This window comes from Peromyscus maniculatus, chromosome 14, assembly GCF_049852395.1.
Source record: "Peromyscus maniculatus bairdii isolate BWxNUB_F1_BW_parent chromosome 14, HU_Pman_BW_mat_3.1, whole genome shotgun sequence".
Classification (NCBI taxonomy): Eukaryota; Metazoa; Chordata; class Mammalia; order Rodentia; family Cricetidae; genus Peromyscus; species Peromyscus maniculatus.
Window position 1 is genome coordinate 16,772,348 of NC_134865.1, and position 16,816 is coordinate 16,789,163.

The 16,816-nt window shown below is 44.3% G+C and overlaps 1 protein-coding gene across 11 annotated transcripts in view; it reads right to left on the bottom strand.

The window, feature by feature from the left end:
* The window catches only part of Npas3 (neuronal PAS domain protein 3), an 846,664-nt gene that overhangs the window by 230,351 nt on the left and 599,497 nt on the right, over positions 1–16,816 (bottom strand). For all 11 annotated transcript variants that reach the window (XM_042260622.2, XM_042260619.2, XM_042260617.2 and 8 more), the window contains one exon: positions 13,387–13,476. In XM_042260622.2, the coding sequence (XP_042116556.1) occupies positions 13,387–13,476 (90 nt within the window). The remainder of the gene's footprint in view (positions 1–13,386; positions 13,477–16,816) is intronic.

Consider the following 16,816-nt stretch of genomic DNA (forward strand, 5'->3'; position numbering starts at 1 on the left):
CACACTTCGGGAGTGTGACGCCATGACCTGAATACGCTTGTGCCTCTTGACCTTAGGGGTCAGCCTTCCCCAGTGATCCAGAACACTGGCCATCTTCTCACTGGAGGATAGAATGACTTTTTTCTTTCTTTCTATTCCAGTTAAGACACTAAGTTCCTTCCTTTCTGTAAGCCTTTTTGTTTGACTTTCCCAACGACAACTTTTTTTTTTTTTTTTTTTTTTTTTTTTTTGGTTTTTCGAGACAGAGTTTCTCTGTGTAGCTTTGGAGCCTGTCCTGGAACTCACTCTGTAGCCCAGGCTGGCCTCGAAATCACAGAGATCTGCCTGTCTCTGCCTCCCAAATGCTGGGATTAAAGGCAAGCGCCACCACCGCCTGGCCCAATGACAACTTCTTATGCTTCTTGGGGAAGATACTCTATAAATACGATCTCACTTTCTGATCATCTATATTGCTACCCTCTCTCTGCCTATGAGTAAATGAGAATTTCTTAGGGCTACCTTCTCAGCATCCCCTTCCCTCCCCTGCTTTAAAAATATCTTTAAAAGTGTATGTGTGTGTTTCTGTGCCTACAGAGGCTGGAAGAGGGTGTCAGCTGCCCTGGAGCTAGAGTTATGGGAGAAGAAGAGCTGCCTGCTATGGGTGCTGGGAACTGAACTCTGGTCCTCTGCAAGAGCAGCAAACGTTCTTCTCCACTGACCCATCTCACCAGCCCCAACCCTCTCTCTTCTTGAACTGCAAGTTCCTCTTGAGAATCTCTACTTCCTGTGGCTACAGGTCCCGTGTAATTGCCAATCACTTTCTCACCCGGAGCAGTGAACTCAAGCTTCTCTTTCAGCTCTACAGTCCTTTCTCTCAACAAATGTGCCCCGAGCTTCTCACACCGGCCACACTCTGTAACCAAACTAAGCTGTAAAACACTCCCCTCTTGGAGTTCCACTGAACCAGCCACCAAGATTTCAGCCTCCCCTGCAAAATTCTTCGAAATCGTCTAATTTCCAGGGACACGTCCCATTGTAACCATTTTTCTATTTTTCAGTCTTAACTGGAAGATGCTCTCTACCGTCTATTTTAATTTCTGACCAAATTTATTTTTCCTAAAGCATGGATTTAATACTGTACATTCCCTTTTGAAACGTTTTATGGCTCCCCAGGTCCTGAGGGACAAAGTCCACCTTCCTAGCTCACTGATGTCCTTTCCAGTGTCCCCCAGTCCTTCACTTTCCAGACTTCTCATTCGCTATGAGAAGTAACTCTGCAAATGTGCTTTGCCTTTGCCTGGAACACCAGCTCCCTCCCTTCCTCATGGAAAATGGCCAGAAAGGCCTGCCCTGAAATGTCAGCCACCTACATTCGCTGAAATGGCAGATCAAATGTCTCCAGGCAGAGTCAGCAGCCACCTACATCCGCTGTTTCTATGATTCTGCGGCAACATGCAAGACTCATTGAATCATTTGAGGCCCATGTGAAGGCCACTGTCTCTTGGCTGCTGTGTCCACAGTACCTATCATGGACACCTGGGTTCACACTCGTATAGATTACTGAGCCCCAGCATTGCATCTTGGCATATTTCTAAAATCAGCGAGTGTCGGGATTTTCAGGTACATCTGTGGAACTTTCCTAAGACTTCACAGCATGGTGACACAAACAGACTCTCTGTTTTATGACTGTAAGCTGGAAGCTTAATTGCTCCAAGTCTCAAGTTTTTTTTTAACCCATATAACTTGAATGAATTAAAATTGTAAGCTAACTACTTAAAACTGCCCAGAAGCCACTGGTACAATGGCTGATGGCGGGGTCAGCTCCAAGGCTGGTTCTGTTACTTTTTGGTTGTATGAACATGTGTAAGGTATTTAATCTCTGTGTCTCAGTTTTCTCATCTATAAAATGGGGACAATTGTACCCAACAATATTTAGCATTATAACCCCCCCCCCATGAAGATACTTTGAACAGTCTATGCACATAACAAATGCTTAATAATTATTATTAATTGTGAAGCCATACACATGAACAGAAGACCACAGAGTGAAGGAAAATATCCCTGAGAAAGCTGCAGGAAGGGCTAAGTCAACGAGCACAGAGCGGCACCTCAGAATTGTTTAGACTTTTATGAGTTTTTAATGTATTTCCCATTTCCCACATCCTCAGACACCCTATGAAGGGTTTGGGAAATGTAATAAATATGAATTGACTACGTTTAAATGCCTGGAGTCAGTAAAATCAGGATGAATCCTCGAAATGAAATACCCTCGTTAGAAAGAACGTCAACCCATCCTTTGCATTAGCTGGGAAGGAAAGGGTAGCGACGAGGAATCTGTAAGAACTCCAGTTATCGACATCACTGACCTATAAACATATCCCCTTCAGCGTGATATACAGCACTCCAGTACCCTTGTTTTTTGTATAATTGCTATTACCAAAAGCCTTTCAATTTCGAGTGCTCAAACGAGAGCAATTCATATTTCAGATAATCTGCCAACGAGGAAAACTAATTTCAAAATATTTGATCATAAAAGTTGTCCTCAGCTTCTACAGAGATAATTTAGTCAAATAATATCAGATAATCTGAAAGCAGTCTTAGCAGGAAATTGCCGGGGACTCCATCTAAGAGCCTCCATTTGCACTTACATAAATGTACGGAAAGTGTAGGAGACTTTGACAGCCTGCCATATGTGATCTCACTGCATAGCCTACCTACTTTGCCATCCAAAGTTATATCCTTTGAAGCACTGCCAGAATTACTTTACCCCAGTAGATATGCGAGATGTGCCCTTTAAAAGCCATATCATTTCTTTTCTCCTCTGACTGGTTCAGGGTAGCATCTGCTCAACTAAATTCCTTTGAAGGTTAAAAATAAAGTAGCCTACTTCTTCCAGGCTCCCTCTCCTGACACTGCCCCAGTACCTGGTGGGGGCTGGGGGAGGCGGACGGCACACACCCACCGTGAAAGGAGCAGATCCTAAAGAAGGAGCCCACGGAACTTTAAAAACCACAGTGTGGGCTGCTCGAGGTTAGGAGCCTGTTAGGAGCCCCGCAAGACCAAGTTGGATTTTCTAGATCCCAATCCAGGGCTCATTTTCTTGCTTCCCCACTGACTCCATGTCTAACACACACAAAAGAACCCAGCCAGAAACCGACAATAGGAAATGCCACCGACAGAGTGTCTTAATTTTATAAACAGAAAATGAATGCTTGGATCGCATCTCCAGGAAACATTTGCTTTTTAGAAATAGTCAGACTTGGCACTCCGTCTCCTCAGCCCCGCTGACAGTTGTAGTCAGTTATTACACTGTTGTGACTTGGAAGCGGATGCCCCCAAACAGTTCAAAATTAGTAACATCGCGCTTCAGGATTGTCTGCTTGCTCATCCAGGCTTCTTTTATAATTATTTTAAAAGGCACTATCTGATTTCCTGAGCGCCGCCCCAGGTGTTCTCTGGGATAATGAATGGATAAACATATCACCCAGTGTCACAGAGCCGTTGTGACATTTACGAAATATCTTCAGTTCAACTCCTGTAATTTCAATGTACACCACACCCAAGGCGGCAAAGCCCATGCTTTTACTAAAGAGCTGGATGATTCTTGGTAATTGCCTGACTTACTTGGAATTGAAAAGGTTCTGAAATGCAGAGAAGCAACGGTGTGGTCCTTTCTTGGACCTTACGTACTCATAATTGCAAGTGAAGAAATGGAAGTCCATGGTTTTAGTGCCTGTTCACCCTGTTTTTCTTGAACTTGTATCATCTGGCCTCAGCAAGGCGTAGACTTCAGTACGTGGCAAAGGACATTCTCGTGGCACTGGGCAGCCACACCTATGGAGGTGCTGATGCTCACAGGGAGGGTTTAGACTTATCAACAGAGTACCTCATTTTCCATGTCATCCCTGAGTGATCTCAGCATGCAATGCCTCTGAATACCTCATTCCCATGTCTCTCTTTTGCACCTTCACATACTGAGATCATCGGGTGAGTGGTTCTCAGTGTGGTCAAAAGCAAGAAGAAAGGAGCCCAGCACTTACAGAAACCTTTTGTAGTGCCAACCATTCGTTTGTAGGGTCATTTGACAGTTCCAACAGGTCTACCGTTCTTCATTTAAAGCAAACCTCACACTTCCCCGAAAAGAATCATTCCGGAGCTGGTATTTTCTAGAAGCATTTCTCTGTATCTACTTTATGGAGGACCAAGCACATCATGTGAAGATGTTTTTAGCTCCTAATAAATACCAAGTTTAATAATTAGGAAGGTTAATCTGCGAGCATTAGAGTAGGAGCAGACAACTGGAAGTCGAGATGGCTAAATAATAAAATCAGAGATTTCTGCCACCATCTTTGTCCCTTAAAACTTCAGCTCCCTCCCAACTGGTGGCCAGTGTCCACTGCTTGCATGGCAAAGCAGGGCTGAGAGAAACCACCTGTTTTCCAGAACAATGCTTCTCCCGGTCGAGAAAGTCAAAGGGGGCAGGGATTCTTAATAAAAAGTTTGCTTCTGCCCAAACAGACAAAAAACAAAACAACAACAACAACAAAACAAACCAACAAAAAACCCAACCTAAACATAATTGATGGTTCTTTACCCAATAACCAAATGCTCTGGCCATATACTCCTGAGACTTATCATAGCAAACCCTGGGGCCCACTGATGTACCCCGTTAACTATGGCAAGGCCTTCAGCAGCCCTGAAAACATCTCAGACCACCTCCTTCCTTCCCAGGGAAAACTTCTCTCTGCATACATTCTCCTGCTCTCAAAAAGTTTCTGTGGTTATTGAAAGCGATAGATTTAATTTGCCAGCGCATTAAAAATTAACAGCGTTGGAGGAAGTTTTCGTCTTGTTATTGAATGTGGTAAATCTGTAGTTCCAGGAGCCTGGGAGGAGGAAGAGACCCCAAAGGAAAATCAGGTTTGCTGTTTAGTGAATTGGAAATTATTTATATCTGTAGACAAAAAAAAATAAAAAACAACCAAAAACCCAAAACCAAAAAAACAAAAAACCCACAGTGGGCACAAAACCCAAGCAGGATATAGGCAATCCTCTCATTAATACATAACTGTTTGTGAATACACATATACATCAAAACAGCTTAAATAATTGAACTGGCTGACACCTTTCTTTTTAAAAGTGATGGTTTGGGGGGAAATGAGACTTTTCCAAATGAGGGAACAAGGGTAAGAAAAAACAGAGAGCCATGGGACCCCCAGTGTTTAAAACCAACATCAATTCTCAGGTCATCAGCGTAGTTCTAGAATTTATGCAAAAACCTGAAGTCAATTTCTTATTATTTTTCAGCTGCAATTGCTGCCATGCCACCTCTGTCCATGACTTCTCATGTTAGTCCTAAACCCTAAGATGGATTGAACGTGTGTATCTAGAAATGAAATATGGGTTTTGCGTGAATTTAGCGATTTTTTGACCTCCTTCTCTGCAGGTCAAGTTATTCCCCATTCCTCCTCTGAACAGTTTTGCATTCACTCAGGGCTCTCCCAGGGCCCAGGCTAGCCGAGGAAGGAAGCCGGCCCAGGTGGAGGGTATTATTTTGCATATATTGTCTACATAAGCACCACATTATGGACAGAAATTATCTTTACTTTCCAACTTTGCATAATAAAATAAGCCATAAAATTAATACCATATAGAAAATAGTGCTTGCCAGGCAAAGAAATGTACATTGCTTTCTAGAAATCCAGGGACATTACGCTGCCTGTGCCTGCATGAATAATACATGGCTTAATTCAGAAAAACACCGTTTCATTATTTAAAAATGAATAAATTACGGACTTAGAATGATGGCTAAATTTCCTGAATCTTACTTTCGTCCCATGTTCTAATTCAAAAAATGAACTGGAAAATGGCATTTCATCCGCACAAATAAAGCAAGTGTGCTCCTTAGGAAGTATTTCTGACTTTACACTTCCACAAAATGAAGAACGCTGTGTCTCATTTCTTCTCTTGCTCACTTTAGTGCTAGAATTAAGACATCTAAGATCTTCAATTTGTACACTTGACAATGGTGAGCCTATCCTGAGCTGTCCTGAGAGTCTGTGATGCAGTCTAACAAGAAAGGTACCCAGAGGTCCCATGGGTTAGCCTTACTGCTCGGGAATAAATAAAAATAACATATTTCTCATATAGGGTGCCACAGTAAATTTCTTTGAACTGACACTGGCCTCCTTTGAAGACCTGTTAAAAATCCAGTCTCATTTGGGGACTGAGGAAACAAGGTATGGAAGAGAGAGAGAGAGAATTGCACCAGTAATAAGAAATTAATTTGGAATTAAAATAAGTAAAACATGCCCACGCGGTACATGGAGGCTGAGCACAATGTGACAGGCAGCAGATTATTCTACCGATTTCTAATGCTGGAAATTCGGATGGCATTTACTAGCATAACCTTTCAACTCTGAGCACATCAATAGAGGCCGACAGTGGCTTGAAATATGATTCCTTGCAGATAGCATATCCTCATTCATCTGACTGGGCTGCTTGCTCTGTGCTCCACTGCACAAACAGCGTCTCCCCCACTTCTGAGAGGACACTAATAAAAAAGGCATCAATTTCCAGCTCTAGTACTACTGTGATCTCTTTATATGTTCGACATCCAACATTAAATTAAAATGCTGTTATAAATCCTACTTTCTGAATCTGGAATGAGTGTTGGGTTTTTGTCGCATGAGACTGCAGCAAATCTTGTCAGAAGCAAGGAAGCACGTCTTGTTCACTCAGAATTAATGTTGTGGATGAAAGAAGGAGGTAAAAGGGGGTTGAGGATGCTGAACCGAGGGTCTCAGAGGCAGTGGGAACTGGAGCTTCGGGGGCCAAGCCAGGCAGGGGATTTGATGCTTTCGAGAAGTGGCTAATCAGGAATTGTAATTATCGACGACAAGCTGTGTGGCAGGAAGATCGTTGATAAACACACATACGCATGTGTCCATGTATGTCAACAGAGAAATAAAGGCTAGGGGATTGTTAACTGTTCTTTCCAGGGGTGAAAATGCTTTCCAGATATGAGTGGTACTGTGGTACACTTACTAAAGTCTCCACCCAGAGACTGCCCCCGGGAGGCAAAGGCAAAGGCTCTCAGGGACATGTCACCTGGGTTGTATGTCATGGCGACATACGTTTAGGGCTATAAGACCAACACCGTCAATCACTGAACAGCATTGCCAATTAACACAGGTTCATGTTTCTGAGTCACAATTACAGAAGAGAGGGCATAAAAAGCCCTGTATATAAAGTGTTAACGTCTTCCATTTTGCTTCAGATGGTTCCCCAATATTAGGGAATCTTTGGACTGTGCCTGATAAAAAAAGATCCTTGCCATGATCACCTAAGAACTACAGGAGCTACTAGTCAGTCACGGAATCTGCAAAGATGTGCCGCCCTGGCTGGCTGCAGGCTCTGCCAGCTGTTCAGAATTATCGAGGAAATAAAGAGGCGTTGCTTGCCTATTTGGGAGGGTGGGGTGGAAGGGAAAGGGGAGAGCCAGCAGTTCAATATCTGGATCGAACAGAGGAACTTTTACCCCCCCAAGGATCCTGCCGGGAGGAACCTTGACATACACAAAGTCAGAACGTAGCCAAAGTTACCCTGGTGAGAACGATAAGGTCACCCGTGGGATTGGCGAGATTATCTCTGTCAAGCACTCGGACAGCATGCGGTCAAATGATGCATCATGCAGTCATTTTCGGGGGGGAAAAATCAATTTCTTCTCCAGGTCGCTCTTTGCTTTTCAAAGTGCCCTTGTAGGCCGTCATCAGCGAGCATTTATCAATTTAAATGCTGTAAATTGATAATGTGCCACTGTGCCTTGTACTGTTTCTGAATTATTTTGATACTTATATTTGCTCAATAGTCTCCAAACCCTCAGAGCTCCCACATTCAAAGGGGCATTTTTCTTTGTTACATGCAGAAGGGATGAACTTTTTATGACTCACACAGGAGAATGCAGACATCCTGGTGGTGGGAGGGGAGACCTGGGGGCTGCAAAAACAGGGTACTCCTGCTTGAAAGCCTTAAAAGGAAGACATAGAACTGTATTTGCACACATTTAGTTAAGGAGGACCAGTTATCCCGGCACTGCGTGAATTTAGAATACGAAGTGTAACACTGCAAACTCCTGTCTCCTACCCTCATGAGCCCTGGGCTGGACTGAAATCCGTCTACTTTTCCAGTCTTTACATTCCACGATTTAGGATGTGCTGACGCCAGACAAAAGTCACAAATTCTAAAGAAGGCTTACGTCACACACACACACACACACACACACACACACACACACACATCTATATAGCTTAGAAGCATGGGAGCCCAAGGAGAGAGTTAAGCACACACTAACCCCAACTTGATTAGCATCGGGAATCAAAGCATGGGGAGAGTCTAGGCTCGCGCCTTGGAAAACCAAGAGAAAAGCATGGCAGTTGCTGCCTCTTTAACCTCCAGTGATTTATTGGCCCTCAGCCAAGTTATCAGGGGAATCTAATTCTTCTTTATTATTCAAATAAACCACACTTGGCACCATGGTTCCCTTTCAGAATAGCTGCACAAATAGACTGAGCTCTGTCATTTATCTGACCTTGTACTTGTGTGCTGTAGCTATAATTTTATTTGCCATTCTATACAACAAACGCAGAGGAATCTAAAATCCGGAGATGGACGACAGGATGGGGGAAGGAGTTTAGGGTAATCGTATATCTGCAGATATGTTAAAAAAAAGAATTGTCGATGTGTTCTCCCCTGCATCTCTTTCAGGTTTTATCCCCATGGTCACTCTCCCCTAAGCTGTCTTACAGTCAGCCAATCTGTAACTGTTGGGAGCTTCCTCCAGACTGGCTTGCCATGGCCAGACACTGACTTGTAGGAGGGTGGCGCATGGGGAGAGAAAGGGAATGATAGGGTCTATTGCAGGAGAGCCTTCAGCTGGTGGGTGAGATGTCCAAACCCTCAAGAAGCACCCATTTCAAAATTTCTAGTTGGCTCTACATCCCACTTCGTGGTACACAGGATTTGGTTAATGGGGCCACACTTTGCTCGCCCAGGCCGACATCTGCATCTCCTACCTTACTTATAAGAAGGTGTTTCCAGGAGCTGTGAGTTCCCTTTTATCTCCTGGTCCACTGAGACCAAGGTCCTCTGCCTCGTATGCTTGTGTTTGCCATGGATAGCTCTGCTGGAAATATGAGCTCTATAGGAAGTGAGTCGGTTTGCCATACTCTTTATGCCTGCCCACAGAGAGTACTATGTGGCATTCACTTTCAGATTTCATTCTCAGGCCGGGCGCTGGTGGCGCACGCCTTTAATCCCAGCACTTGGGAGGCAGAGCCAGGCGGATCTCTGTGAGTTCGAGGCCAGCCTGGGCTACCAAGTGAGCTCCAGGAAAGGCGCAAAGCTACACAGAGAAACCCTGTCTCGAAAAACCAAAAAAAAAAAAAAACAGATTTCATTCTCAGAAAAACGTCACGTTCCTTGAAAAGCAGTGTTCTCTTATTGTTGATGGCTGACTGTACTTCCCTTTTTTGCTTTGATTGCCAGGAAGCACACAGTTGAAACTAAAGCTTTATTAAACCACTTCCATGGGACATTTAAAGCATCTATTTGTGGTTTTCTATTCTTGCAGAATTATCCAGTTTTATTTATATTTTTTCCTTATTCTATTTTGCCATTATTTTTATTGTATACATTTATCTTAAACCTTTTTTTTTTTTTTTTTGGAAAAAGATAGAGCCAACACATAAATATTTCCCCAAGCTTTAAGTCTGATATCAACTAGGAATGCTTTCTGTTTACCATGTGACGGCTTTTTTGGATTCTTTGGTGAGAATGCTCCTTCTGTTTTGGAAGCAACTTCATAGAAGTTGGCTCCACAGCATTGCTACATATTCAGCATTGGGGAAGCCATTCTGTTTTCTTTCTTCATTTTCAGCCCTGCCAATTCCATTATGGCAGGGAGCAGAGCTGTCTCTACCAGCTCCAGATGCACTGCCAGGCACACAGTACTCAATCTCTATGTAAACCAAAATGAGCATTGGCTAGGTGGGGCCCTCCTTCAGGGGAGGTTCCTGGTAACTGGCAGTCACTGTCACTCACGAAAGTAAACCACACCTTGGATGCTAAGCATTATCTATTCTCTCTCTCTCTCTCTCTCTCTCTCTCTCTCTCTCTCTCTCTCTCTCACATCTCTCTCTCTATCCTATGTATCATCTGTCTGTCTATCATCTATCAATCTATATCTATCATCTCTGTCTATCATCTATCAATTTATCAATATCTATCTATCTATCTATCTATCTATCTATCTATCTATCTATCTACCTACCTACTTACCTATGTACTTAACTACCTATCTATCTGGTAAGGCCAAGGGGCAGTCCGTCCCCCCCCCCACCCGCCCCCACTGCTCAGGTCAGGTCAACATGCCCAAGGCTCAGATACTAGATAATCGAGAAGGAAGCCTGCTTTGCTGTCTGTACCCAGGCTGTCCCACAGTGATCAGTGGAAGTCCCTCTCTTTATCTTTCTCGTGAGCAAAAAGAGACCCTTAATTCTCTTCTAAGCCCAAGCCATTGTAAGGCCACCACACGGTGAGGAGGCAGGAATATCATGTGATTAGAAATGCAGATGCAACCATGTTGTTCTCACAGACGCTGCCATGCTCACATGCCCACAGCCATTTCCCTAAGGAAGTCTTTGTGATAGAGTCACACACTCTCTAGCAAATCTATATGGAAAGGAAGGATGCTTTCTCCTTGTCTAGCCTTTCATAGATTAACTACCTTGGCCACGACCATTTGGTTGCAGCTAATGTTTGTGTACAGGTGTGTGGGCATCTGTGGAGTATGTGGGTTGGAAGAACAAATGCTTATAGCATGTTTTCTTTGGATGCCACCCTTGAGTACCCTGCACCTCAATTCTGCAAGAGGGAACTAAAGACATCTAGGAAGGGTTATGGCTTAGGGACCTTGATGATCCTGTTCCAATGCAGAACCTCAGCTGCCTTGAAAAATTTCCCAGAGTTCAGCAGAGGTCTCTCTGGTGCAGTTTATAAACTTAAAACACGTGCAATGTTATTTTGATGTCAACCAAGAATTTTCCTTAGACTCCTGTTCTACACCCATCTAAGCTGATATGGGCAAAAATCCCCCCTTTTCTCCTTTATACTCTCATCTATGTAGTTACGTATCACTTCATCACACTCATCTCTGGGAGCCTCGTCCTGGCCATGCCTGCTGCTGCCCACACGGCAGCACCCACAGGAGATGGCCGGGCATGTCACAGCTTGGGTCTGCCTCTGGAAGTCTGCCTGCTGACTCCTGGTGCCCACCCACACCACCATCACAGGAAGAGGAGTGGCTGGCCTCGGGGCAGGTGCCAGACCCTGGGTCATTTTTACATGGCAGACTTAGAAAGCACCATTATTGGTTTCCAATGTTAAGAAGAAGAAGAAGAAAAAAAGCGTCTTCAGTGATGTAGCCGAGATGCAGAGAAAGAACGGGGAACCAGCAGAGGGTTAAAGCCAAATTTCCCTTGAACAGATGATATTTCAGATGGCCACACTATTCCAGACGCATCAATTTCCTTGAAAATCCAATCCATATATGTGCATATGCTGTGCTGGCAGGGGGACTGCCTGAAATGGCCAAAACCCAAGAGCTAATATTCTTTTGGCCAGAATAATGCAATTATTATTTTCCTAGCTATCAGTCTACGCATACAGAGCCATCTGTTATACAAAGCAAACATACACATCTCAATTACAGAAAATGCAGTTGCCTTGACAGAATTTGGACTCCACCACTAACCAGGACTGTAAAATGTGTTTGCAGCTAGTATATAATGGAGGCTTTTCAGGGGTTCCCTAATTAGCATTTACCTGCTTAAACTAATTATTCATCCTTCTTCTTTACTGGCTTACTCAACGCTGCTGGATGCTCCACATAAAACATGAGTGTGGCATCAGGGAAGCACAACTGTGGGTTCCCAGCCCTACCTGGTGTTAACGATACAGGGGTACACCCTATTTGGAACTGGAGATTTCCAGACGGAGTAAAATGAGGCTTAAAACCTATCAGAGGCTGTAACAAAAGAGAGATCTCAGGGAGATACAAGAGAATGCACACCGAGTTAACACCAGTCCTCCCCATCCCCTGATTTGCGAGAGTCCACAAGAAATTGCTGTGCATACTACAGTCAAGAGCGCACATGTTCTCCAAGGAAAGGCTGATGATTGCATCCCCCATTTGGAATCTCAACAGCAAATAATCAAATTTGGCAGGGTTTCTGCTCCTTCCCCAGCCCTCCTCAAACAGCAAATCTCTCTATTATTTCCCAATGTCGTCCTTGATTTAGCTGTCTCCCAGTAAACCCGCTAACAGCCAGAAGGTTCCAGCCAAGCTGGATGTGTCCTTTGAGCTGTGCCAACCTTCAGAAGCTCTGAGTCTGGGTGGGACCTGCCTATGAGATGCTTATCTCCATCGTTAGCCTGGAGGCAGCTGAGGGAGAGGTAGCTTCTCCAGCTCACCAGAGCATCACACACATACAACACCTTCCTGCAGAGGCTGCATATCCCTTTCCCAGTTACCACATGAAAAGGGTCAGACTCAGCCAATCACCTGTACCAGAACCGATACCCAGATGTTGGGTGCTCTCGTGGCACAAACATCTGGATAATTAGCTGAATAGAAGACCTTATTTCAGGATAGGCTGGCAATCTGTAGGCTCAGCCTGAGCCTCGGAATGCAGTAGAACTGAAGTGTTTGTGTTTTTAGAGAAAAAAATCAAGGATTCTGTCCCTTGCCCTACAAGCCTCTGCATTCTCTCTTTTTTACCCCCTGACAAACACATGTGAGCAATTAAATAGCAAAGCATGAAAGGCGGCTTTATTTTATGAAATTGTCTTCCAGGATCAGGCAGATTTGCCAAGGCAGAGTACTCTTTCCTGGCAGGAACCCTCCCTGCAACACATTTTAATGGTGTCTTTCAGCATTTCTTGACTCCAAATGACTCCTGCCATTGTGTCAGCTCCCAGGATAGCGCGGGGCACTCCATAAACATCCAGTAATAGGACACAAGGGAAGCACTATTAGTGTGTCCCTCTCCTACCGGGCACTGGGGTTTCAAAGTTCAAAACAACCACGGAGGAAACTTCATTTGTTCTCAATAAATTAATAATGATCCTGGGGGGTGGGTGGAGAGGGGAACTCAAGTTTCCGAGCACAAGTTTATTCTGAAAGCCCAACACAGACAGGCTTCTCTGACTTAGAAGAGTCAGGTAGAAGCCCTGAAAGAATAAATTAGACAATGCATGCTAAACAGACAATCTCTCGGAGAAGGAAAAAAACAGTGGACAGAAGGAGCCTTCACACTCAGCACCAAAAATCTAAATTGTTCAACTTACTTGTGAGAGACCTAGGTAGATAGAGACTGTTTCAGAAATGTACAGAAATTTTCCTTCTTGATTTAGTGCAAATACGAAGCCATCCAGAGACTGGAAGAAAAAAAAATACAAGTATGTTAATACATATGCCCAGAGATACTTTATCATAAAGCAACAAAGGGAATTGAAGCCATTTTTTCATGTGTAATAAAAGCCATAAGTTCGTTTACATTGCCTTGTGTGAATGAATGAGCTAAAGACTGCAAGATCCTGTCTATTTCAGAAAGTTCTTTATGCCTTTGTCATTTGGACCAAAATGCATTACATTCATGTATAAAGTGAGGTCATGCTGATTGTATGAGACATTGCCTTTATTTTGGGGGAATTCAGTGGCAGATGCCAATAAATCTCCAAGCTCCTCTGCTAAAGGATGGAAACTAATGAAATGAAAAGGGGAAAGGCTTCTACATCATCATTTGATTGATATGAATATTAATAATTTATTAATTAATAAAGGATGCTCTCTGCACACTGGGCACCTACCATGGTAAAGAAAATAGGAAGAGTTGGTGTATTATGGGGGAGTGTGCAAGGGCTCATATACCACAATTTGTCTTGCATTGGGACAGAGTGAGTTTCTACTCTACCCCTGGGAACCAAAAGGAGAGACTAACAAAAGCTGGAGAGAATAAAAGTTGTCAAGAGTGCCATCTGTCCCTCAGAAGCCAGTCTAACTGTCCTAGACAAGGGCTACAGTTCTTGTTCGGTTTGACCAATGACGGACACCACCCTGGGATCCAACTACAAACTCAGCTCAAATTAAGAATGGTCTGTTTCAAGCTCTTGTCGTCAAAGGCATTTCGTCCCCTCTGCCATCCTCACAGCTTTTGATTTGTGTTAATTCAGCTTTACCAGGATGGGCTGCAGAAGTCGGCACAGGCAAAGAAATTCTAAGTCTCAGGGATCTTCACGGAGGCTGCAATTTTGCAAATTCAGTAACCTATGTCTGGAAGAAGGTACGTGGAGACACTCATGACATACTTTTATAAATACAGAACATTGGGAGGAAGTCATAAAAGTAGAACTATGCATTCGTGCAAATCCCAACAATAAAGTTGGGTCTGCTTGAATACTGGGGGAAATGCCATTTGTGTCTTCATAGTCTGTGGTTTAAATGTGTCGCCCCCAAGGACCATGAGACAGAAACTTATTTTCCAGCATGACTGCAGGGGGTGGGATCTTTGGTGTGCGGAGGGCAAGAGAGTGTTGTCCTGATGAAGTCGCTGATGCTGCCCTTGCTGGCATGGGCCAGTCATCCCAGGAGCAGCTTCCTCTGGAGATGAGTCTGGCCTTCTTTCCCTGCCTCGTCTCTCCACTGCTCTCTGGCCTCTGTCTTCTGCCACTCGGTGATGCCTCATGAAGGCCTTGACTAGATGCAAGCCCCTTGACCCTGGGGTTTCCCACCTCCAACAATGTGAGAAATATCTAGTCTCTGATATTCTGTCCAAGCAGCACAGAATAGGTTAAGATAAATAATTGTTTTATATGGGAATACATGTATACACATTTACATGTCAGCATGAAAGGTAGATTTCCATGTTTTCTGACCCAGTTTAAACACGTTCCCACACTGCATAGGGACTGTGGGCCCCCCAAAGTCTTATCTCTAATTTAGTGAGTTCTGAACACAACTCAAAGGGCACATTGCATTGTTTTACAAAAAGCAGATTATACAATGGGCAGATCAACACACGGCAATGTTAAACAGCTCATACTGATTCAATAACATGCAGCGAGAAGTCTGCGTGTACCATCCTTTAATTTCCTCAAATACCTTATGAAGCAACTATATCATCTCCATTCTCTACACGCCGACACTAACAAACTTAGCAAAGTTAGGCAACAAGCCTGTCATGCTCTGGAGGGTTGGATCTGACAGGTCACTGCTTTTCACGGAAATACTCTTTACACGGTATGTGTAGATGAATGAAAAGCTAACTAGTCGGAGTGTTTCTGAAGCTATTTCCTTGGAGCTTATGACTTTTTAAATGGTTTTCAATGAATTGGTGAGATGACAGAATCGGATTGTCAGAGGCCGAAGACAATGGGGGCGTGGCCCGACAGGGGAGTTCCCGAGGTGCCTCTACACCTGCTACAAGGGCATCTTTGCTCTGCAGATTTCCCCCAAAATCAGCTGGGAAACAAAATATTGCTAAGGGATGCAGGCTTCTTGCCATTGACAAAATGACCAGATGTCCCTGGTCAGGCCTGACCTTCTAGGGGCAGAGTGCTAACGCTGTCCTGATATCCTGCGCACTGGTACCAGGCAGGCCTGCCTAAGCACAGGAAGCTGGGACTACAGGGAGAATATGGCTTCCTCCCTCAAGCAAGGGAAGGATTTTGCTTCTCCACATCTTCACCTCACATCGTCTGACTCTGGTAGATGAGGATCCCTCCCTTCAGCCTTTCCCCTGGGAAAGGGGCTTTGCTGGACTTCCCGTTCAACCCAAGCAGCCAGGACCTGACGTACAGAGAGAGCCGTGAAGGCCATCTTTTCAAAACCAAAGCGTGTCTCAGCAAAAAGTGAGGTGGAGACATCACAAGAGAACAAGGTGGCAGTCAGAAGGTTCCTGGGGAGCAAGGGACAGGTGGAGCTGGCCTGAAGATAATCCCCTGCAAGGGAAACCCTCATTTCACAGGTATAGAAACTGAGGCATGGAGAGGCTTTCTGTCTGGAGAAGGTTAGATAGGCAACTAGCTGTGGCGTTAGGATGAAGTCTTTTTTGTGCTGCCCTGACTTTAGAGGGTCTACAACCGCCAGCTTACTGCCAGGCTGAATTTCTCAACAGTGGGCAGTGTCTTATTTACCTTCCTCTAACCAGAAATGGGCAGGCACTCCATCCAGACTTACGGAGCCCGGCTCTACCCCTGGGCTCAGTGTTCTTCCCTTTATGTCACACATTTCAGGTAACTAAGAGGGATGGGCATTACTCTTCCCAAGAGTCCTGTTTAGGGGGTTATTAGAGTTTTTGAACATTTGGATTTATATCATCTGTGTATGTCCTGATTCTCAGATACCATGGTCAGAGAAGATCCCCCACCCCCTCCCTCTCTCCCTCTCTCCCTCCCTCCTTCCCTCCTTCCCCTTGTCCCTTTCTTCCTGACTTTTTTTTTGTTTTTTGTTAAAGTTGAGTCTGTCTCAGGTTCCCAGACTTACTTTGTAGCCTACAATGGCTTCAAACTATCAGTGACCCTCCTGCCTCAGCTTTCTCAGTACTTGGATTTTCGGGATGTTGTTGCAACATCCAGCTCTGAGCGGACTTTCTTTTTTTGAGTCTTCCTTGAGAACCTAGTGCCTTCCTGAAGAGATGTCAAGGCCACATCCACACAGCCCTCCCTTTCCCATTAAAGAAGTATGTCTTACTATACTAGTTCCCACCTGTCTGCTTAT